Genomic DNA, 24,631 nt, shown 5'->3' on the forward strand with positions numbered 1-24,631 from the left:
ATGAATCTGATACACTCCATGTTGACATTCTAACACCAGTCTATTTAAGTGGTGTATTAGATTATATATAAGTGGTGACCTAAGACTTAATAAGGGAAAGTGTGCTGTAGTCAAAAATTATGGAGGCATGGGGCTTAATTACTTTGGAACTACAACTAACATGCTTAAACTGCTGTGAAAAATCTGTAGGCTTTTATTGAAAACACTGAATTTCAATCCTGAAATCAAAGCAGTTAAATTTTTTAATTCATGAGAAAAATAAAACACATCTTACAATATTTAGAATCCAGGTATAGTAATTTTTTTTACTATAAAAATAAAAAAAATAGCGTTTATTTGTTGTGTGTACAATATGACGGTTTTCAACACAGTATATGCAAAACCGTGTTGAAAAAATAGTATTGCCACATTAAAGACAAAAGAATGTAAATCTAATAATCCAAATTTGTGTAACACTAACCCGTTGTTTTAGAAGTGTAGCACACAAAAGAATTTCAGTATATAATTCAGTATATTTACATATGAACCAAGTCTTCATATTTGACGAGTAACCTGCAGTGTGTTTTTAGGTAATTCAAGCTAATGGAAATAAAAACACTTATTTAAACAGCAAACATCAATCAATAATTGCAATTAATCAATATTTGGTATATAAAAGAATAATTTGAATTACATTACATTAATATTAATAAAAATCACATACTTTACACACCTGTGCACATACATAAATACATATCAATGGTGCATCCACTCACTGTAATGATATCAAAATCCATCAGTAAATGATTAAAGGTGAAAGTCTCCTTTTCCCATGTCAGGCACTTTGAGATCTCGGACTGATCCAGTGTTTTTCACTCACATAATGTTTTTTTTTTTTTCTTTGGCCACTTAGGTATTACCCATTAAATTTTTTTACACCAGGTGATACAAGCCATATCCCAGCGGTGTTCCATAAACTCCAAGCGGTGAAACAGGCACCAGGGACCTCTGGTAAGGAAACGAGTTGCTATAGATTGGTTGTCCAACAGGCAGTGTAACAGCAAAAGATGGACATGGTGTCAGTGAAGATTTAGTAGCCAGTTTAAGTTTCTCCAGTTCAGCCTCGTGCAGTCGCTTGGCCTTGGCACGGCGGTTCTGAAACCAGATTTTCACCTGAGTCTCTGTAAGCGTGAGTGAGCTGGAGAACTCTGCACGCTCAGCGATGGACAGGTACTGCTTTTGCCGGAATTTTCGCTCAAGTGCTAGCAGCTGAGCTGTGGAAAAGGGTGTGCGTGGTTTACGGTTGGACTTGTGTTTGCGCAGCGTACACTGTGAACTCACTTGTCCTGTGGAATGGAGTTAAAAAAACTCATTATTTTACTTATTACTGAGTCATTTGTTGAATCACGGTTAATTTTTATAACCACAAGGTTTCTGTGCTCGGTTTGTGATGCATAGAGAACAATGATTGTGGAATATAAACATTTTATGATTTTGTGACTTTTGCTGGAGATATTTTAAAAGACTTAACCAAAAAAAAAAAAAACCCCAAACAAACACAGAAATGATTCGAATATAAATTTCTCTTACATGTACAGTTTGAACAAGTACAGTATCCATCATAAAGAAAAGCTTTAGAATCTTCAGTAAAAAAACCTGGTCAGGGACTGAGAGCACGCTGAAGCTGAACATCATGTTGATGCTCCACACAAACAGTCGCTCACTCTGTACTTGGTGTTAAATACAGTAGATTTCCATCATATTTTCAGTGTTTTCTGACCAATGCAATTTTGTGTTGATTAATGAACAAAAATCCATAAACAGAAAGTATGAAATCTGTCACTAAATGTACACAAAAAAATCTAGGGTTAGGGTTAGATAAATAAAAAGTTCCATCTTTTAAGGTTGTAAACAAGACCAGATAAGTGAATAAATGTGTTCATGTTGCTTTATTCTGGACTGATGTTTCATCCGTGTGGATTTCCGGCCAGTTTTCCTGGGATACACCAAAAACCAGACAAAAAAAAGTATTTCTCCCAAACAGTCAATCAATTTTAATTTGTTTATATTTGATCTATTTAATGAGGATATAATAAAATCAGAAAAACTTACGTGTGTGTGAAAACGCAGAGCTCATTACCCAGGCAGCTTCCATCTCCTCCGGCTCTGGAGACTCCGACTTGACGGGTGAAGTTTGGACGCAGTGCTGTTGGACATGTTCCGGCTTTTGGTGTGAGGAGAACTGACTGGACACGAACGGGTACTCGGAACTTTTTCGCCGCTCCTTGGGGTTTTTGTCGCATGATATGAGCGATTCCACGCTGAAGGAAAGAGCTTTCCGTTGCTCCATCTCAGCGTCTGTCCGTGTCCGTGTCCCTGTCCGTGTCTCTTAGATTCGCAATAATAAACACTGCAGCTTTAACAATTACAACTTGCAGTCAGTTGACTCGCGTGACTCGCAGGTAGCCTTTGACCCCCGACTGCCTCTCCGTGCGCGCGAGCCTAAACCCCATCTGATCTCCTGCCAGAAGGTAAAGCTCGGATTTCTCGCTTGTGATTGGTTGACCGAAACGGTGTAATTTGACCACTTACGTTTACGAAGTGACTGTAATGTTTTGGTGAAATGAAATGACTGCTCCAGGTACAGATGCTTAATGTGAACAATACAGAAAGTGCAGTTAAAATACGTTTCGCTCTTTCAAGGACACTAAACAAGGTTTTTATTTCCATCTAATAGTTTAACAGTGTAAAATTATTGTAATGCATACAAAAAATAAATAAATATGTAACTAAAAACTAAACAGATCACAACCAAACATTTTATTTATTACATTCAATGCATACAATTAAAAGTTATTCATATTTTCAGTCATATTAAGACTTTTGATGTTTTAATATTTTGATTATTGAGTGTTCAAGTCGAGAAGATTTTATTGTCATTTCAACCATATATATAGCTGTGAAATGAAACAACGTTCCTCCAGAACCCTGATGCTACATAAAACAACATAAAACAACAATCACAGAAACAGAAAACACAGGGCCAAGGACTAGTATGAAAAATCCTTGCCACATAAAGTACAAGTGTGAAACCTGGTGCAAACAGTGCAAAAGACAACACAGGACAGTGCAAGACAATACACAAAACACAAAATACCTCCGCCAGTAAACCTGTTGTAACGAGATAAAGTGAACAGTAGCAAAAATGTAGACAGAGCAAATAGTAGAAATTCATTGTGGGGTCGTCCACAATGCTGTTGGCTTTGCGGATGCAGCGTGTGGTGTAAATGTCCATGTTGGAGGGGAAAGAGACTACGATGATCTTCTCAGCTGTTCTCACTATCCTCTGTAGGGTCTTGTGATCCGAGACAGTGCAGTTCCCAAACCAGGCAGTGATGCAGCTGCTCAGGATTCTCTCTATGGTCCCTCTGTAGAACGTGGTCAGGATGGGGGGAGGGAGATGAGCTTTCCTCAGCCTTTTTAGGAAGTAGAGACGCTGCTGGACTTTCTTGGTGATGGAGCTGGTGTTGAGTGACCAGGTGAGGTTATCTGCCAAGTGAACACCAAGGAATTTGGTACTCTTGATGATCTCCACTGAGGATTCATCGATGATCAGTGGAGAATTGTCACTCTGTGTTCTCCTGAATTCAACAACCATCTCTTTATTTTTGTCCACATTCAGAGACAGGTTGTTGCTCTACACCAGGCTGTTAACTGGTGCACCTCCTCTCTGTATGCTGACTTATCGTTCTTGCTGATGAGACCACTACGGTCGTGTCATCGGCAAACTTAATGATATGATTGGAGCTGTGCATTGCTACACAGTCGTGAGTCAGCAGAGTGAGCAGCAGTGGGCTGAGCACACAGCCCTGAGATGCCCCAGTGCTCAGTGTGGTGGTGCTGGAGATGCTGTTTCCGATACGGACTGATTGGAGTCTCCCAGTCAGGAAGTCCAGGATCCAGTTGCAGAGTGAGGTGTTAAGACCCAGTAGGCTCAGCTTCTCAATCAGGTGCTGAGGGATGATCGTGTTGAATGCTGAGCTGAAGTCTATGAACAGCATCCGTACATAAGAGTCCTTGTTGTCTAGGTGGTTGAGGGCCAGATGGAGGGTTGTGGAGATGGCATCGTCCTTGGAGTGGTTTGGACGATACGCGAACTGCATGGGGTCCAGTACGGGTGGAAGTTGTGTCTTGACGTGCCTCATGACGAGCCTCTCGAAGCACTTCATCACAATGAGTGTAAGTGCAAGGGGACGATAGTCATTAAGGCAGGAGACAGTAGACTTCTTCGGCATGGGAATGATGGTTGTCGTCTTGTGGCACGTAGAAACTGCGCTGCTCAGTAGTCAATATAGAAGGAATGAAAAAACAACAAAAGGCTTTTACTTAGGCAAAGCCTTCTGCAGAATGATATAGTCAGATTATCCAATTAAAGACACCTTCCTAATCATAACCCCAACCTTAGGATATGATTGGACAGTACTTGCTTTTCAGTGTGGAACAGCATCCACACACTAATGAAAATTAATTGCAAGTGCAATGAAGAATTAAGATCACTTCTGATTTAGCAATCCCTTACCTTTTTCCAGTGATAAGATCAAGTAATAATTAAGAGCAAGGCAGTGAAGGTTTTGCGTTTCAGTATTTACTGCATGCCACTCATTTAAAGGATTTGCATCTGTGTATTGTATTTCATGTTCTTTAACTGCTGTGATTTCTTTTCATATCTAAAATAGAATTGTGAAGAAAATGCCATGTAGCGGTGTGGCTTGCTTTTGAAGGTGTATAACATTCACTTTTGGCACTTGGTTTGATTGATTTGATTTGTTTTTTATTAAAGAGATCGAATGATAGAAGAGTAATAGAACAGAGGTGGTAGTTTTCAGTGAAACATTGTTTTCATATTACAAATGAAAATCAGTACAGTTGCAAGTTCACGTTTCTCCAGTGTGATTGCTTTTTGCTCTTACACAGAATCTTCTATATACTCTTGCACCAGTATTATTTTCTTTAACTCATTCAGAGGTTCAGTATTTATACATTTATATCAAATAATTATTTTTATATAATGTTTGGGGAACGCACAAACACTGTCTACCTAATGTTTGAAAATCTTCACTAATGATAACAGCTCATTATGCTAGACAACTTGCCAACATATTATAAGGTTGTAAGGTTTTTATGGAGATATACATTTATCCCATCTCATTCTGAATTTATCAGTTATTAGGTTTTTTTTTATGCACTTGATGTATATGATGCCAAATAAATTATGTTCTCCTGTTGGCTAGTACTATATATGTATGAATGATTTGGAAAAATACTGGCAAGCAAGTAAAAATTTCTTTCTTAAAGTTGGTGTTGGAAGCGGGAAAAATGGGCGTAAGGATTTGAGCGAGTTTGACAATTTGTGACGTCTACACGACTGGGTCAGAGCGTCTCCAAAACTGCAGCTCTTGTGGGACTTGTGCAGGACTTGGGAATTGTTTTTAGCCATGAATCTTAGTGCATTTGGAAAATATCACATATAAAATAATAATTACTTTACATTTTAAAAGGCAATCAGCTGCTTGTTGAACGGGTCCATTTGTTTTCGTAAGAGTGTGTGTATGTGTATGTGCATGTGCATGCGAGCCAAAGCTGCAGGGCAAGATTCTATGAGTCTGCCGTTCCCAAGAGGCCTCGGCATTTATTAAGCAGGGTGATTTCACAGACAATCTGAGGTTTGCGAAGGCGCCAGTGAGCGGAAAGATTAAAGGAGCCTCTCCTCAGGGGAGAAACTGTGGCAGTTTGGCGGCTCGGCATGCACACACACATACACAGTGCACATATACACAGACCCATCACGCCCTTTACCCTCAGGCACCTTGTCAAACTCAATCTGGGTCATTCTGTTGGCTCACAGAGAAATCCTGCTTAATTGTAGTGACATATCAGGTAGACACACATTTACAGTTGAGGGACATGGGAGTTGATTGAACATGTATTATAAAATCAATGAGAAAATTACAAGAGAGAAAGGAAAAAGGCAGAATTTTGATGATAGCCCCAGGAGAACGAGGCTGTAAGAAATTGACCAACACATCCTCCTTCCTGCCTAGTCTCTATGGCCTTGATAAAGAAAAGGAAATGTTTTGCACTCTGATAAGGAGAAACTGCAAAATAAGAATTTTTTTCTCAGTATGTTTGGACAGACCTTAAGTGCACAATTATGAATTTTATGAGCTTTAATGTAGTGGAATGCTACACTGAGCAAGAATTATTCTGTCAACTCTGTTTACTCTATAAAAATATTACTTTGATTAATCATGCTCATCATCCTCATCTCTTAGTTATCTTACTTTAACCCTTGATGACTGATGACTCAAGCAAACAATCAGTATGGGTTAAAAAGTTTTAGTAAAGTCTGTATAACGTGATTTTACACTTTTTAAATTCTCAAACTTTAAACCCTAGCCCTAACTCTAAATGAACCATATTGGACAATATAACCACACACAAAACTTCCTTGTTTTACAATATTTACATTTATAGTTAAAGCATTTAGCAGACACCTTTATCCAATGCAACCTACAATTATCTCATTCATACAACTGTGTGGGATGGAAGTACCACAGTGTCACTGATGAAGGCAAAACATCAGCAATCAAGCTTGTTAGCTTCCTGTGCTTTTCCATTTCATTTTCTTTTTATAGCATTTGTCTTTTTAAATATGATTTGCTGCAGCTTTACTACGTTCAAATGCTTGATTTCAATGTTTGTTTATTTAATTTATGCATATATATTTTAATTGTTATACAAAATTAAATTATTTATATATTCTAGATGCATAAATATTCACAAATGTGCAAAATATCTGTGTATTTTTTAAACAAATATTGTCAAAACCATGTTATTATATTTTATATTTTTTTGTAAGTATGGTTGTCAACTTGCCATCTGCAAAATACAATACAAATATTGATTTACACAAATTGCTTCACCTTGAATACTCAAATACTTTTTTTTTTTTGTTTTTGTTTATTTTAACAGAAAGAAACAACCCAACATGAGTGAATTTGTTCGAAGGAGAAATCCCCATTCACTCCTCAACAAGCAGCACTATAAGCTTTAAAATGAAAAAAATTAGAGATAGTTAAACTTAACATGTGGCGTTTGCATTTTTTAAGTACAGTTTTATACATAAATATAAATAATTTATATAATTATAATAACATCTCATTAAAAAAATTAGTAGGGCTGCAACTAACGATTATATAATATAGTTAGTTGTAGCCCTACTTGTGTTGAATCGCTAGCAACTGGCAGCAACAAATGAGACACAATGTAAGTGAGACATTGAAACTGATGGTGATGATTGTGTTTTGTCCTTCAGTACCTGAGCTAGAACTTGTGAGACTCTTTAAACATATATTGTATATGTTGTATATTGTATCAAACAGTATATAACAATATATAATAGAAGAATCAAAAGCATTTTGATGTGTTAGATGAAAGACAGACAGGTACTTCCTAAATATTCATCACTTTCTATTGTAAACTATGATTTAACTGTTGTATAAATACGCAATTTCCAAAACCAAAGACCAATACAAACATCTATATTATTACATTACCGTATTTTCCGGACTATAAGCCGCTACTTTTTTCCGACGTTTGAACCCTGCGGCTTAAACAATAAAGCGGCTAATTTATGGGTTTTCCCCGGTTTCACAAACTTCAAGCCAAAAAACTGAACCCCATAACATTAGACCAATGAAATTGCCGAACGGGTTCAGGTGAACCAATGAAACTCTTTATATTAAATCAGACGCGCTCACACTGAATCGGGCCGCACCACATCATAAATATGGATGATGTTCCTCTTATGTTTGACCTGCCGCTCACTCGGACTGTCTACAGGAAATGTGAATCATTCGTCACGCTGAAAACAACCAGGCATGAAAACACACTTCACCTGTGTTCTGAGCTGCACTGCATCGGGAGAAAAGATTCACCGATGGTGATTTTTAAACGCACGACGATGCGGAAAGATAAACTCTCGAGAGAAATAGTTGTGAAAGGAAGGAGGAAGACGGTGAACAATGACTTTCTTGGTAGGCAACTGTTTAGATACAAGCCGTGTTACAGACACTGTCTTTCATTAAAGCCTGTGTAAAGTTCATTAGTTTCAGTGTAGGAACCTGCTTATAGACAGGTGCGGCTTATTTATGTTCAAAATAAAAATCTTTGTAAAATTCAGTGGGTGCGGCTTATATTTGGGAGCGCTTAATAGTCCGGAAATTATGGTAGTTCAATATTTAATTCATGCTTATTATTAACATGTCCATAGAATGAGTTAGTGTTGAAAGAGAAGCATAAACTTTTTAATTTATTTCCTTTCTCAATTTGTAAAAAAAAAAAAAAAAAAAAAAAAAAAGTTTATATGAAGATCCATTACACCAAGTGACAGGTGTCATAGATGCACAAATTATAAATAATTGAGGCTGCTCTGGAGTGACTTTTATATAATGACATCTTATTTGTTTGGTTATTATTGTTGCAATGAAAGGATTGAGAAGCACCCTGTTTATGTGCCATAAAAGACATGCAACTTCATCAAAATTCCAATTTACACTGTATATTTAGTTTAAATGATATAAACAAGCAATTACAAAAAAAGTTATAACTGTGTCTTTGCTATGGTTCTTGGTTACATGATTCATGAACCCATCTTCAGTGATAAGGATGTGACATTGATAGCCACACCACCTCCTTTGTCCCTTTGCATAACTAGTATGTTGACTGAAAAGATTTGGCAGAATGACAACAACTGTCAACACATTGTTTTTATGAGGGCCGCATGGGGCTTCTGAAGCATTCTCTTGTAGAAAGCACTTGCTGTAATGAAAGAAAATTACTGCCTGTTAAGGGGTATGGCGCCAACTTCAATTTGCTCAAAAACATAAGCTATTACTTTAAGACAAAACATATTGTGTAATGTGAAAAACTACAGGCCATGACAACTGACAATAAAGACAGCATCCTTTTTGTCTGAGTCAAGGATGTAGTTAATGCTGTTTTATCACTGTAATGCTGTTTGACTCAGACGCTGCTTCTATGACTTTATAAACTTTGGTTGGATGCCCCATTCTGGAATTCTATAATATGGTTTCTAAACTGCACAAATTTTCATATCTTACAACTAACATGATCATGATCAATTTATACAATTGGAAAATATTTATCTTGCGGTTGTGGTTTATTGTGACATACCAAATTACATAGTCAAGCACAACAACTCTGAAATGCCACGATTAATCATTGTTTCATCAAATATTTAAAGCCAACCCTTGCTGACAATAGCAGGGGTAATAAGTCTAGCTTCTTCCTGCCTCTGATAATTTTTTCTTGTAAGTTTTGAAGTACCACTGATGAAGCCATTATGCCTCATGAATGTGGTTTCCATCTGAAAGGCCCCTGTGTATACCTAAGAGCCATTTAAATGACCACTTATTATTCACCGTCAAGGATCAAACTATGAAGAGAAACTATGTCTTTTCTACCTTAACACTGGGTTTCAATACAGGTTGATGCACCATCCTGCTGCAATTACTCTACGAGGGAATGGAATTAGATTCAATTAAGTTCAATTCATTTTTATTTGTATTGAGCTTTTAACAATGAACATTGTATCAAATCAGCTTTTCACAGATAATGTGGTGATAAAGAATAAATAAAATTGGTCTATTATGAGTGTAAGTTTGTCCCTGACGAACAAGCTGGTGGCGACTGTAGTGAAGGTAAAACTTCCTGAGATGCATAAGAAAGAAACCTTGAGAGGAACCAGACTCAAGAGGGAACCTCATCCTCATCTGGGTGGCACTGAATGTCCATTTGTTACAGATAAACAATGTTGAGGTGCAGTGATGTGATTAGATGCAAGTCCTGAGTCAGTGTAGCAGACTGTTGACATTAACTTCATTCCAAATCCAAATTTTTAGAGTTCCTGTTCTTACTAACCCTAACCCTAATTTCATGGATCTCCAGGGCGTAGATGTAATACATCCCCAGCTGCACAGAGACACCTCCAATCAAAGAGAACATCATACAGAGGCAGACCAGGATAAAGCGGGCAGATCCAAGGAGAGGAGCAGGAACAGTGATCACTGGAACCTCAGGAGCATGTTTAACTCGACCGAGAGAGAGAAAGAGAGAGAGAGAAGAGGGTGACAGGGAGAGAAGGATATGGATTTTTATGTCTCCTTATTGTTGTATGAAAGTTAATGTCACTGTGCAGTTTGGACTCTGGCAAGACTCACTGTAGCCGCATAACTAAAAGGGAGAAGCAGAAGGTAACACAGACATGAGGATCTCTGGGATAAGAGACGACCCACCACACCACCATCAACAAACCTGAGTGAACGTGTGAGAGTGAGGAGACGACAGCATCCAAATATCCCAGTTCACCAAACACTCCATATCCATGATCCCTCCAGATCTGCTCCTTTACCTCACAAACACCTACTGACTAAAGACTCCACTAAATAAATATGTGTTCAGCCTCGACTTGAACACTGAGACTGTGTCTGAGTCCCGAACACTGATTGGAAGGTTGTTTCATAACTGTGGGGTTTATAAGAGAAACATCTGCCCCCTGCTGGAGTCTTCATTATTTGAGGTACCAACAAATAGCCTGCACCTTTTGATCTAAATAGGCGTGGAAGATCATACTGGTACAGAAGTTCACTCAGATACTGCGGCGTGAGAGTGTTAAGTGCGTTATATACGTCAGTAGTAGTATTTTATAATCAGTGTGAGATGTAATTTGGAGCAGTGTAGATGATTAAAACAGGGCTGATGTGCTCATATTTTCTAGATCTAGTGAGGACTCTTGCTGCTGCATTCTGGACTAATGGAATCCTATTTATGCACTTACTAGAAGGCAATTCTGGTATTTTTATTCACATGAGCCTCAAAGGAAAGACTAGAGTCAATAATTACACCAAGGTTTTTGACTGCTGTACACACTTTTCATATTCTGAAAGTTTACTTTAATAAGTTTAATTTTACCCAGAGGCAGCAGATATAAAAAGAAAAGCAGTGGGCCTAAGAACGATCCTTGCAGAACACCAAACTTTACCTCACAGAATGTGAAGAACTCACCATTTACATCAACAAACTGATAGTGATCAGTCAAATAAGACCTGAGGAGAGAGCTGTTCCCTTTATTCCAACAACGTTCTCCAGTCCAGCAAGCAGGAGATGATGATCAATGGTGTGAAAAGCTGCACTGAGGTCGAGCAAAACAAGTAAAGAGACAAAACCCTGATCAGAGGCCAATAACAGTCATTTACCACCTCAACTAGCGCCGTCTCTGTGCTATGATGAGGCCGAAATCCTGACTGATACCTTTCATAAATGTTGTTCCTCAGTAGATGTGAGCAGAACTGCTGTGCTACAACCTTTTCTAGAATCTTGGAGATAAAGAGGAGGTGTGATATTGGACTGTAGTTGGACAGCTGACAGGGTGAAAGTCAGGTTTCTTAATTAGGGGGTTGATACTGCAGTTTGAAGGATTTTGGTACCAAACCAGTGCTAATAGAAAAGTTTATTATTTTAAAACAGGTTCAATTCCCTCTGGAATGATCTGTTTGAGGAAACTTGTAGGTGAGGGATCGAGAATGCAGGTTGATGATTTTGATGAGGAAATAAATAAATTGAAGTCGTTCTCTTGAATAGGGGGTAAAACCTTGTAATTGATTGTCTGTTATAATGACACTGCTGTCTACAGAGTTATTTATACAATAATTTGGATTTATTTTAATAGTCTGGATTTCTTGCCTTTTTTCTTGTTCATGAAATCATTACTACCTATTGATGGTGTGCATGTGAGTGAAGTGCTATTATTTCCTGTTCATTTTGCTACCGTGCTGAATAAAAATCTATCAAAATCTATCAATAGTCCAAGTGGTCTGTTTTAAGTTGCGTGTATGATCATTATACCACTGTGCAAATTTTTTCTCCTTGATCATTTTGGTCTTAATTGGAGCTCCATCATCCAGAGTGTAAAAGAACGTTGATATATATATATATATACATACACACACACACACACATATATATATATATATATATATATATATATATATATATATATATATATATATATATATATATATATACTTTTGATCTTTTACTCATAATACTATGTATTATTAACTTTAATACAACCACTTTAATTGTCATATCGAATGCAGAGTCCATAGCGCATTTGTCATCTGACACCCTGTCAGTAGGTGCCCCTTTATTACTGCAATCCTTCCTGCCCTGTGCAGCCTGGAGCAGATGTTCACGTTTAATAAGTGAGAGACGCTAGTTTCAGTAGGGCTGGTGTAAGTGGGAGGGAGAGGCCTAGATCACTGCCTCACTCTAAACACAACATGAACTTCATCCACAAGTGCTAAAATGGTAGTGTTGTGACACACACCCTCAGAAAACAGAAAAAAAGCTACTTGGATTCGAATGAAAATTCTAATTAAGCTCTCGCATTTAGTATGACATTACAGTCTGAGCCTCAAAGCCCATATGAAGTACCTGGTACCTCTTTCCGAAAAGTAACAGTGTGTCATGTTGGTGCTGGTAGGTTGCTTTCATTAAGAATTTAAGACACGTGACCCCAGTTTTCGTCTGCTGTTGGCATTCTCCTATTCAGTCCCTTTTTAGTTCCTCTGTCCCCTGATCTGAAGATAATTGTTCACTGTAATAGTCAGGAAATTAGCTGATTGACTCCAGATGTACCTCCAAAATGAGAGAGGAAGTCAAAAGAGAGAAAAATGGATAGCAGTCCATCTAACACTCCGGCTTTTTTGACATCAACATAATAAAAATAAACTAATGTATTCAATTTAAGCCACAGCCTTTAAGAGTAATTCACCCACACATATTACTATTATCTATGCTACTGTAATTAAGCATTTATTCAAGCAATGTATTACAAATAAGCAGAGTGTCACAGGTGTAGAACGGAATGTCATGCATAGAGTGAAATCCACCTCTGACCTCATGCAAGAAAGATAATGAGTAGTTGCTCGCAACAAAATTATTCATTAAACACGTTACAACTCATATTACATTCCTTAAATCATAGCATATTATATATACTTCGCTGTTGTTTCTGAATTGTAAAATAGCTCATTTAAAAATGTAGCTTGTGGAAATTGCTAGCATGGTCAACCTGACTTCTGTGTAAAGCTAGCTTGACTATGCAAATTAGTTTCTGGCCATTCTCTTTTTTAAAAAACAGAACTAGAACGAATTCAGAACATTTTAAAATTGTTTTTCAATTTTATTTGCTGTCTTCAATTTGCAGTGGTTTCAAAGTGATTGCCTGTGGTGTGTATTTGTTTTAATCTAAGCAATGACCTGCTGAGGTAAATAGGCAAGGAGAAGGGGGTTCAGGAGGGGTAAGAGAGACATCAAGTCTAGACCTCCTATTTACAACTCCTCCCTAATTGCTTTGTTCAGCGCCATGTCTGTGCAGGTAATTACTCTGCACATAGAGTCGCATAGAGAGAAGGAGAGTGAGAGAGGAAATAGGAAATAAGGAGCTTTGGTGCCATGATGTTAACACAGAACGGAAATGACCAATAAAAGTAATGGCATTAGTTTTAATAAGTTATTCCCTTTTTAATTCCTACCTTTAAAAACTCTCTATTGATAAATCTCCATGCAAATGCAAAAAAGGTGTAACAGCTATGAATATACACTGAGAATGTATAGTGCTCTGTAACACTGTAGCTCTAGTATTTAGACAAAGAGTCTGCTCTAATTAAGACTGTTGATAAATGTTTTAAATATTTAAATATAATGTAAAATAAATTCTGCTTTTATATTAGGGGAAACACGTTGGCATGCAGATTTAATGACAGCATTATGGGTGCCTTCATATACCACTGAATTCAGTATACTCTATTTCTAAAGACTCCCTTTATTTAATATAGAAACCCCAAAATATTGTCTTTCAGTCGAAAATCAAAACGCAGATCAGATGCCTGAACACCAAAAAAATTATTCACACAACATGAAACATATGATGCACCATCCGCCCCCACATTTGCTTAAGGTGAAATGAGCAATAGTTTACACACAATCATCCTCCAAATAAAAATAACATACTGAATGCAAAGTATCAAATATTAAATATCCTTAAAAGTCACATTGAGAGGGGACACACACACACACACACACGCCCAAAATTTATAGCATTTTTCTGTTAAAAGAATTTAAAAGAATTAAAAAGAATTGAAAAGCTAGGGTTAGAAAGAACTGTGCCATTGCTCCTGTTGTACAGTCTGTTTGTACATAGTCCCTCCATGTGAATGATAAACTCTTTCCTTCCTCTGTTATTAAACTCATTTCTACCCAGTTTGTATGAAAGATAATAGAGTTTTTATTAAAAAAATTAGTAGTGATATTATAGATCAAATTCAAAGATTATGAATTGTATATACAGGAGTAGATAGGAGTAGGTGTTGCTAGTTGGTCTACATGCTCTGACACATTAGTTTGTAATGGATGACTGAAAGATGATGTCACGCACAGATCAAGAGTCGGAACCCAGTAGTAAAGTAGATTTTTTTTGCCTTAGTACACGAAGCAGATTCCAGAAGCAGTTCCAGAGAAGCGAAAACCGGAAAACGGGTGGAATGCAGAGCATAGGGTAGTCCAGGGATAGTGTAGTGTATGTATTGTATAGTGTAACCTGTAGATCATACGGTGCGTGAGTGGGAACTGGGGGGTGGGCGTGGGGGGGGATTGGCTTTATAAAGGGGAGTGTAGATGAGAAACAGGTGTGGGTGATTAGTAGGAGGGAGAGGCTGAGGGAGTGTGCTGAGTGCAGGAGTGAGGCGTGGCTGGTGGTTCTCTGACAGATGAAGCCTTACGTGTCAGTTTTTATTTTTAGCATTGTTGAAGTGCTGCATTGTGTAAACTCACCTGACTGAGCTGTTAAGGGGAAGGTTTTATAGAAATTATGCAATATTAATAAAATGCATAAAGAATTACAAGAAGATTTTTTCATTTTAGTGTGTGGAGTGTGGAATGTATAGTCAGTCTTTCAGTTAATTCGCTCCTTGACGAAGAAGATCCTAGCATTAGAGGAGCATCCAGAGTCTAAAGAGAATTTGTAAGTGTGAGAGCAGTCCAGGTGCTGCAGGGGAAAGTCTGAATGCCCTAGGTGGAGTTAGAATTCCCCCAACTACGGCATTAGACCCATCGCAGCGGGACAAGAGGGTGAGGACTTAAGTTCAAGTTCAAGTTTCTGTAGCGCTTTTCACAATGGACATTGTCTCAAAGCAGGTTTACAGAACAAAAAAATTAAAGTACATTATTTGTGATTATCCCTGATGATAAAGCCTGGGGTGACTGTGGGAAGGAAAAACTCCCTTTGATGGTATGGGGAAGAAACCTTGAGAGAAACCAGACTCAAAAGGGGAACCTCATGCTCATTTGGGTGATATCAAGAGTGTGATTATAGGCTTAAAAACAATACAAAACACCAGAAAGTGAGAACTACTTTGAGTACTAGTGTCAGGGTACGGACCACAAGCCAGAAGCGGGAGTAGCTCTATCATATTTCTAGCGAGAGCTACGAACCGTCAGGAGGGTTTGGTCCGTAATGCGGGGATAATCCATGGAGCGGAGCGGAGCGGAGATAATTAACGAAACGGAGATAGTCCACGGAAGGGAGATCATCCATGGAAATGAGAGAATCCACGGAACGGAGATGATCCACGGAGCGGAGATGATCCACGGAGCGGAGTGGAGATAATCCACAGAGTGGAGATAGTCTGTGGAGGGACCGGCGGGAAATGCTGGCAGTCGGGGATCCACGAGATCTGTCGCATGACGATTGAAGAACTGACAGCCTGTGACTCTGGAACGGGAGTTTATATAGTTGCATAGTTAACGAGTGACAGGTGTCTGTAGTTAAAGCCGGGAGCGGCAGAGATAGTGGCAGCATGACAGCTGCCAAGGGGGGCGTGGCAGGTCGATCCCTGACAACCAGAGTGTGTGATTGTGAGTAATTTTTTTTTTCTACAGTCTTATACAGTCAGTTGAGGTTATGGAACCAGGAGCTACTGAGCAACTTATAAAATAGCTCAACATCTGAGATCATCATAGATTCAACACAAACTCCTCCATGACAGAGCCTTTAAACATTCAAAGAGGATCTAAATGGCGCTGGTACCACCTTTAATGGACTTTGCTATTCTAGGAGCTACTAGAAGTCCAGAGTTTTGAGATCTGAAGAAGCGTGATGGATTGATGGACTAACCCTAACCCTAGCGTGTTAGAAGACTGGAAAGATACATTGGAGCCAAACCATTTGGGGCCTTGTAAGTAAATAGCAGTAGTTTGTGATTTAAAACTCAACAGGAAGCCAGTTTAGGGATGAGAAGATTGGGGTTATATTGTAATATTTTCTTGACCTTGTGAGAATTCTGGCTGCTGCATTCTGGACAAACTGTAGCTTGTTTTATTAATGATGACATCTACCCAGTAATGCATTACAATAGTCCAGTCTGGAGGTCATGAATGCATGGATGAGCTTCTCTGAATCAGATATAGACAACATTTTTCTTAGCTTAGAAATATTTCTAAGGTGGAAGAAGGCTGTTTTTGTAACATGGTTGATATGATTTTCAAAAGACAAGTTGGTGTCTAAAATAACTCCCAGGTATTTTACTGTTGAACTAGTAGTTACAGAACATCCTTCTAAATGCAGGTTGAAATGTTGGAGCTTCTGTGTACTGGTTTTTAGACCGATAAGCAACATTTCTGTCTTATCAGAATTTAATTCTAGAAAGTTGTGCAGGTATTGTATGAGGAAGTCATGATGGATGATATTGTTATTTCAGGTGAGAGTAGAGAGCAGGTGGAGAAGATCCTGGAGAGGTGGAGGTACGCGCTGGAGAAAAGGGGAATGAAAGTCAGTAGGAGTAAGACAGAGTACATGTGTGTGAATGAGAGGGAGGGCAGTGGAGGGGTGCGGTTGCAGGGAGAAGAGGTGGAGAAGGTGGAGGAGTTCAGGTACCTGGGGTCAACAGTGCAGAGTAATGCAGAGTGTGTTAGAGAAGTGAAGAAAAGAGTGCAGGCAGGGTGGAGTGGGTGGAGAAGAGTGATAGCAGGAGTGATTTGTGATAAAGGGTATCTGCAAGGTTTAGAGACAATGGCATCGATTAAAAGACACAAGGTGGAGCTGGAGGTAGCAGAGCTGAAGATTGGCTAAAGATTTTCGTTGGGTGTGATAAGGATGATGGACAGGATTGGAAATTAGTTTATTAGAGGGACAGCGCACATAGGACATTTTGGAGACATGGTCAGGAAGGCGAGATTGAGATGGTTTTGACATGTGCAGAGGAGGGACATGGGGTATATTGGTAGGAGAATGCTGAGGATGAAGCCACCAGGAAGATAGCAGAATGGAAGGCCAAGGAGGCGGTTTATGGATGTGGTGAAGGAAGACATGCAGGTGTTTTGGTTGAAAGAGGCAGATGTAGAGGACATGGGGTATGGAGATAGATGATCCACTGTGGAGACCCCTAACGTGAGCAGCCGCAACTGGATCCTGGACTTTCTGTCTGGAAGACCTCAGTCAGTCGGACCAGGAAAAGCATCTCCAGCACCACCACACTGAGCACTGGGGCCCCTCAGAGCTCGAACCACATCATCAAGTTCGCCGATAACATGACCGTGGTGGGTCATCAGCAAAAACAATGTGTCGGCATACAGAGAGGAGGTGCAACAGTTAACAGCCTTGGATAGAGCCAACAACCTGTCTCTGAACGTTGACAAAACCAAAGAGTTGGATGTTGATTTCAGGAGAGCACTAGAGAGAAGTTGTAGTATTGTATGAGGAAGTCAGGTGTGGCAGTGAAGTATGTGAGGGTGTGCAGTAGAGTGGTGTGGTTGTGGGAAGAAGAGGTGGTGAAGGTGAAGGTGAAGGAGTTTAGGTACCCCGGGTCAACAGTGCAAAGTAATGGAGAGTGTGTTAGAGAGGTGCAGAAAAGAGTGCAGGCAGGGTGGAGTGGGTGGAGAAGAGTGATAGCAGGAGTGATTTGTGATAGAAGAGTATCTGTGAGAGTGAAAGGGAAAGTTTATAGGACTGTGGTGAGACCTGAGATGTTGTATGGTTTAGAGACAGTGGCATTGAGTAAAAGACAGGAGGTGGAGCTGGAGGTAGCAGAGCTGAAGATGCTGAGCTTTTCATTGGTTGACGAAGATTAACAGGATTAGAAATTAGTTTATTAGAGGAACATCGCATGTAGGACGTTTTGTAGACAAGGTGAGGGAGATATGAGATGGTTTGGACATGTGCAGAGGAGGGACATGGGGTATATCGGTAGAAGAATGCTGAGTATGGAGCTGCCAGGAAGGAGGAAAACAGGAAGACCAAGGAGGAGGTTTTTAGATATGGAAATGGAAGACATGCAGGTAGTCGTTTTGAAAGAGGCAGATGTAGAGGACAGAGTAGTATGGAGACAGATGATCCGCTGTGGAGACATAAAGAATTTTCTGTGCTATGATGGGGCCTGAACCCTGACTGAAACTTTTCAAAGTTATTGTTTTCTTAAATGTAATTTCATTCGAAAATAGCGTTTGGTATGTTTTTATTTCATTATGTGAAAAGGCTTCACAGTCCGGCTAGACTGATTCGGACCGAAATCCACCAGTTGGTAACTCTGGATCTAGATGATGGAGAAGAGAAGAAGAGTCAAGAAGCTTTTATTGTCATTTCTTGTCAGGGAGGTATTGGAACCCAACTGCAGAGACATACTCAAGATGTGCAATGGCATAATTGCTTTTAATGAGAATAATAAGTCTCAAGTCTTAAAAATAATATAATAAGTCAACAAAGCTTGAGAAGGAGAACCACAATGAACACAGGCAGAGTGGGATTATCAATACAAATAATAAAACAAGACTAATTAAAATTGAAGTAATGTCAAGAAAAGAAAAAAAGATATGCACATGAACAGGGAAACTCAGGAAGAGAGGAGGTACCAGGAGACTAAGGGAAATTTGAAGAAGCCAGGAGACTTGGGAAGACTGGAGAGGCCAGGAGACTAAGAAAAAACACTAGAATGGGAAAAACTTGAGAAAACAGGAGATTCAAAGAAATAAAACAACCATTAATAGCAAAACGCTCACCAAACAGACAAACAAATGCACACAGATCCAGATTCAAATACAATACAAATATATGGACAAGACAAATCCCAAGAACAATATAAATAAATATATAAAACCGAATATAATTAACAAACTAGGACCAAGGTAAAAGGGGTAACTTAAGTACACAACACTAATAAGGAGCAGGTGGGAGACATTAAACAGTTAGGGGCTAGGGAGTAGGGGGATAAGAGTCCAGTGGCGGCATCTGGTGGCCAAAGCAAAAACAACCCAAAAATGTCCAGACCCTGGCAGGACCCCCCTCCGTAATGCATGGCTCCTGACCATGCATTCATGCACTCTCTGGCGCCCTCTGTGAATATAATAATCACAGCAAGGATGCCCTATATGCCCTGCCACATGCGCCGGGTGTCTCCCCTGTCCTGGAAGTGGCTGTGGATTTGCTTTGCATGTGTCTCTGATGACACGGGACAGTTTGGCTTCCCTTAAAACCAAAATGATTAGGGAGAAAAAATTTGCACCGTGGTAAAATGATCATACCTGCATCTTAAAACAGATCATTTGGAAATTAGAACGGAAATGGCGTCAAACCAAACTGACAGTATTACAAATAGCATCGAAGGAGAATCTCCTAAGTTCTAGAAAAGCTTTTAGTGCTGCTGATCAGTATATTTCTCCTCCCTCATAGAAAATAACAAGCATAATCTGTCAGGATCTTCCGGTTTCGCGGCACATGCTTCCGGGACGGCGGACATCTTGCTATTTTTTTTCCCCATCACTGGTTATTTAAAGAGAACAAAGACATTTACTCCCTGCCAGATTATCTCACTGGCTTTTCATGTCCCTGAGATATTTCTTGCCACCCTGCCTGTTCTTGTTCTTGTTCCCTACTCCTGATCCTGTTCCTGTTTCTGTTCCTGATCCTGACCCTGACCCCGACCCCTTTTCTGCACTGTCTCTGCTCTGGTTTGAACTCTGGATTGTTTTTTTTTTGGTTTGTGTCTTTGCTCTGCCCTCTATTGCTATGAATTTTTTTGGACTGTTTTTTGATTTTTGATTTTGGTTCTCCCTGCATTACTCTGTCTGCTCTCTCTTCGACTTTGGACTGTTTTTTGTAGATCTGTTTTTGAACTGTTTTTCTCCCTGCATTTTTTCTCATCAAAAACTGTTTTCACCTTACTTCTGTTGTATCCTGCATTTGGGTCCTTCCATTCACTGTCACCATCATTGACAGAATCCTAGATTTGTATTCAGTACAGTAGCAAAATTAACTGGAAATAGAAGCACTGCACTAACATGCAAACCATCATATATTTGCATTTATTTTTATTTATTTATTTGTTTGTTATTATTATTATTATTATTATTATTATTATTATTATTATTATTTGTTTTTATTTCTCTGTTTTTATTTTTTTGTATATTCTTTTTTATATATATTTGCATCTATTTTTTTTTCTTTGTCTTGCTGCTGTAACAGAAATTTCCCCACTGTGGGAAAAATAAAGGTTTATCTTATCTTATCTTATCTTATCTTATCTTATCTTATCTTAGGTAATAATGATTTCATGAACTTTTTTAATAATAAAATTGAAAACATCAGGCAAAAAAATACAGACGATTAATATAAATCCAATCTATTTCTAAAATAACCCTGTAGACAGCAGTGTAATTGTAACAGACATTCAATTACAAAGTTTTAGTCCCATTTAAGACAACGACTTCATTTCATTTATTTCCTCATCAAAATGATCAACCTGCATCGATCTCTTGGCAACAAGTTTCTTTAAACAGAAGTAATTGAACCCTAACCCTAACCCTAATTGTTCATTTCACCCAAAAAAATTCGAGTTTGGGGGGAAGGGTTAGGGCAAATGCACAAAATGAGATGCACTAGATGAAATGCACTAGATGAAATGCACTAGATGAAGTGCACTAGATGAAGTGCACTAGGTGAAGTTTACTAGGTGAAGTCTACTAGATTAAGTGCACTAGATGAATTGCACTAACCCCTAACCCTCATTGTTTTTTTCCCCTTTTTTCCAAGTGGGGATGGGGGGTGGGTTGGTTGTTAGTTCTTGGATTTAGGGTTAGGGTTGGGGTTAGGGTTAGCACACTAGATGTTTAAGTATGCATACTAAATGTTTAAGTATGAATTCGAGATATAGACCAGCCCAGAGCCCTTGATGTGCACTGGCCTTCTCCAAGTCACTAAGCACTCACACCACATCTCTGCCACCGTAAATAAGTGCCAAAAAAATGCCCTCTTGTAGCTCTTTCCCCCTTTTTTCCCCAAAAAAGGTGAAGTGCACTAGATGAAGTGCACTAGTTGAAGTGCACTGGATGACGTGCACTAGGTGACGTGCACTAAGTAAAGTGCACTAGATCAAGTGCACTAGATTAAGTGCACTAGGTAAAGTGTGCAATTAGAAGTGCACTAGGTAAAGGGTTAGGGTTAGGGGTTAGGGTTAGGGTTTGGGTTAGGGTTAGCATACTAGAATTTTAAGTATGCATACTAAATTTTTAAGTCTGCATACATAGACCAGCCCAGAGCCCTTGTTGTGCACTGGCTTTCTCCAAGTCACTAAACACTCACACCACACACCACCTCCGCCACTGGAAATAAGTGGCAAAACAATTGCCAATTGTTTTTTTTTTTTAGCTTTTTTTTCTCCCAAAAATTCAAGTTTGTGGGCAGACAAGTGCACTAAATGAAGTGCACAAGATTAGGTGCACTAGATGAAGTGCACTAAATGAAGTGCACTAGGTGAAGTGCACTAGATAAAGCGCACTAGGTGAAGTGCACTAGGTGTAGTTCACTAGAAGAAGTGCACTAGGTAAAGTGCAATAGATGAAGTGCAATAGATGAAGTGCACTAGATGAAGTGCAATAAGTGAAGTGCACTAGGTGAAGTGCACTACATCAAGTGCACTAACCCTAACCCTCATTGTTTTTGCCCACCATAAATTCGAGTTTGGGGGCATTCAAATGCACAAGAAGAAGTGCACTAGATGAAATGCACTAGATGAAGTGCACTGGATGAAGTGCACTGGATGAAGTTCTCTAGGTGAAGTGAAGTGAAGGGTTAGGGGTTAGGGGTTAGGGTCAGGGTTAGCATACTAATTTTTTTGTCTGCATACATAGACCAACCCAGACCCCTTGCTGTGCACTGGCTTTCTCCAAGTCACTAAGCACTCACACCACACACCACCTCCGCCACTGGAAATAAGTGCCAAAACAACTGCTATCTTATTGTTTTTGTCCCCTTTTTTAGATGAGTAGAAGAAATGCACTATCTGAAGTGCACTGGATGAAGTGTACTAGATGAAGTACACTAGTTGAAGTGTACTAGGTGAAGTGAAGTGAAGGGTTAGTGATTAACGTTACATATTAACGTTACATATTCTTTATTTTGTGTATAATTTGATAACACATTTAATTATTTAATGTCTGTAATTCTTTACTGTTTTCCATGTCACTAATTATCTAGTTCAATTTATTTAATGGTTTCTACCTCCATCTAGTGGCAAGTTCTAAAGTTGCTGTTATTTTGTGATTTCTGGTATTCACGTAAATCAGGAAGTAGTGAGTGCTCCATGTGGGCATCGGTAATTATGGCCTTCTTTAATCGTCATATATTTTTGTAATCTTTAATCCTGCAACAGCATTGCTTGTAAGTATTTATTTGATTGACATGGATGTGTATTATATTTGAATACAAATGTAAATTGTTATGGTTTAAGATCATTATTAATAACTTTTCATCCGGCTATTGCATTAGCCTCATTGTGCTTTAGCGTCATATGTATTCATTATTTACATTACAAAATGTTACGTTTATTTGCAAGCAATGCAGAATATTACATTATTGTGGATGTTGATACAATGCTGTAATTGTTGGATTGTTAGACATTATTATTATTATTATTATTTTTATTATTATTATCATCAATAAAATGTTTATTTGTTTATTTGTAATTTCACTCCATACACGTCATTAATCCTTTGCGCAAATAAATTTCTTGTCTTCAGTCATGCGAGAGAAGGGAGTTTATCTGACTTTCAAAGCACTAAAACATGTTGAGGACAGTACAGTTAGGGTCAGGGTTAGGGTTAGGGTAAGGATTATGGTTAGGGTCAGGGTTAGGGGTTAGGGTTTGGGTTTAGGGTTAGGGTTAAAGGGTTTTAGGGTTAGGGGTTAGGGTCCAGGGTCAGGGTGAGGGTGAGGTTTTGGTCAGGGTTGGGTTAGGGTTAGGGGTTGAGGTTAGGGTTTAGGGGTTGAGGTTGGAATGAGGGTTAGGGGTTAGGGTTTGGTTAGGGTTGGGATTAGGGTTAGAGGTTTAGGGTTAGAGTTAGGGTTTAGGGTTATGTTTTGGGGTAGATGTTAGGGTTAGGTTTTGGGTTAGGGTTCGGTTATGAGGTTAGGTTTAGGGTTAGGGTTAGGGTTAGGGGGTTAGGGTTAGGGTTTAGGGTTAGGGTTAGGGTTTAGGGTTTAGGGTTAGGGTTAGGGGTTAGGGTTAGGGTTGGGTTTGGGTTTGGGTTAGGTTTAGGGTTAGGGATTAGGGTTTAGGGTTAGGGTTAGGGGTTAGGGTTAGGGTTAGAGGGTTAGGGTTAGAGGGTTAGAGGTTAGGGTTAGGGTTTAGGGTTAGGGTTTAGGGTTAGGGGTTAGGTTAGGGGAAATAGACGCAGCTCCAGGAACCATGTCAAAATCTGAGTGGGGATTAGGGTTGGGTTTAGGGTTAGGGGTTAGGGTTAGGGAGGGGTTGGGGTTAGGGTGGGGTTGGGGTTAGGGTTAGGGTGGGGTTGGGGTTAGGGTTAGGGAGGGGTTGGGGTTAGGGTTAGGGTTAGGGAGGGGTTGGGGTTAGGGTTAGGGGTTAGGGTTAGGGAGGGGTTGGGGTTAGGGAGGGGTTAGGGTTAGGGTTAGGGAGGGGTTGGGGTTAGGGTTAGGGTTAGGGAGGGGTTGGGGTTAGGGTTAGGGCTATGGGTTAGGGTTAGGGTTAGGTTTGGGGTTAAGGTTAGCGGTTAGGGTTAGGATTTAGGGTTACGGTTAGGGTTAAGGTTAGGGTTGGGGTTAGGTTTAGGGTTAAGGTTAGGATTAAGGGTTAGGGATAGAAATTAGGGTTAGGATTTAGGGTTAGGGTTAAGGTTAGGGTTGGGGTTAGGTTTAGGGTTAAGGTTAGGATTAAGGGTTAGGGATAAAAATTAGGGTTAGGGTTAGGATTTAGGGTTAGGGTTAGAAATTAGGGTTAGGGATAGAAATTAGGGTTGAGGTTAGGTTTTAGGGTTAGGGTTAGGGATGGAAATTAGGGTAAAGGTTAGGTTTTAGGGTTAGGGATAGAGGTTAGGGTTAGGATTAGGATTTAGGGTTAGGGCTAGAAATTAGGGTTAGGGTTAGGGATAGGAATTAGGGTTAAGGTTAGCTTTTAGGGTTAGGGATAGAAATTAGGGTTAAGGTTAGGTTTTAGAGTAAGGGATA

The 24,631-nt window shown here is 39.2% G+C and overlaps 2 protein-coding genes across 2 annotated transcripts in view; one reads left to right on the forward strand and one right to left on the reverse strand.

Moving 5' to 3' along the window:
- Positions 1 to 339: 339 nt before the first annotated feature.
- Positions 340 to 2,612, reverse strand: msx2b (muscle segment homeobox 2b). Its single transcript, XM_083564467.1, has 2 exons — positions 2,092 to 2,612; positions 340 to 1,325 (listed from the first exon to the last, which is right to left on the reverse strand). Exons 1-2 carry the CDS (start codon positions 2,327 to 2,329, stop codon positions 913 to 915), a joined length of 651 nt encoding a protein of 216 aa, XP_083420593.1. The 5' UTR covers positions 2,330 to 2,612; the 3' UTR covers positions 340 to 912.
- A 13,040-nt stretch (positions 2,613 to 15,652) lies between these two features.
- LOC310738843 (G2/mitotic-specific cyclin-B3-like) overlaps positions 15,653 to 24,631 on the forward strand; it is a gene marked incomplete at its 5' end in the record, with an annotated part of 44,936 nt that continues 35,957 nt past the window's right edge. Inside the window, one exon of the mRNA XM_083564276.1 lies at positions 15,653 to 15,780. Within this exon, the coding sequence (XP_083420402.1) occupies positions 15,653 to 15,780 (128 nt within the window). The remainder of the gene's footprint in view (positions 15,781 to 24,631) is intronic.

The sequence above is a fragment of the Silurus aristotelis genome, assembly GCF_946808225.1.
Source record: "Silurus aristotelis genome assembly, chromosome: 16".
In the NCBI taxonomy this organism is placed as follows: domain Eukaryota; kingdom Metazoa; phylum Chordata; class Actinopteri; order Siluriformes; family Siluridae; genus Silurus; species Silurus aristotelis.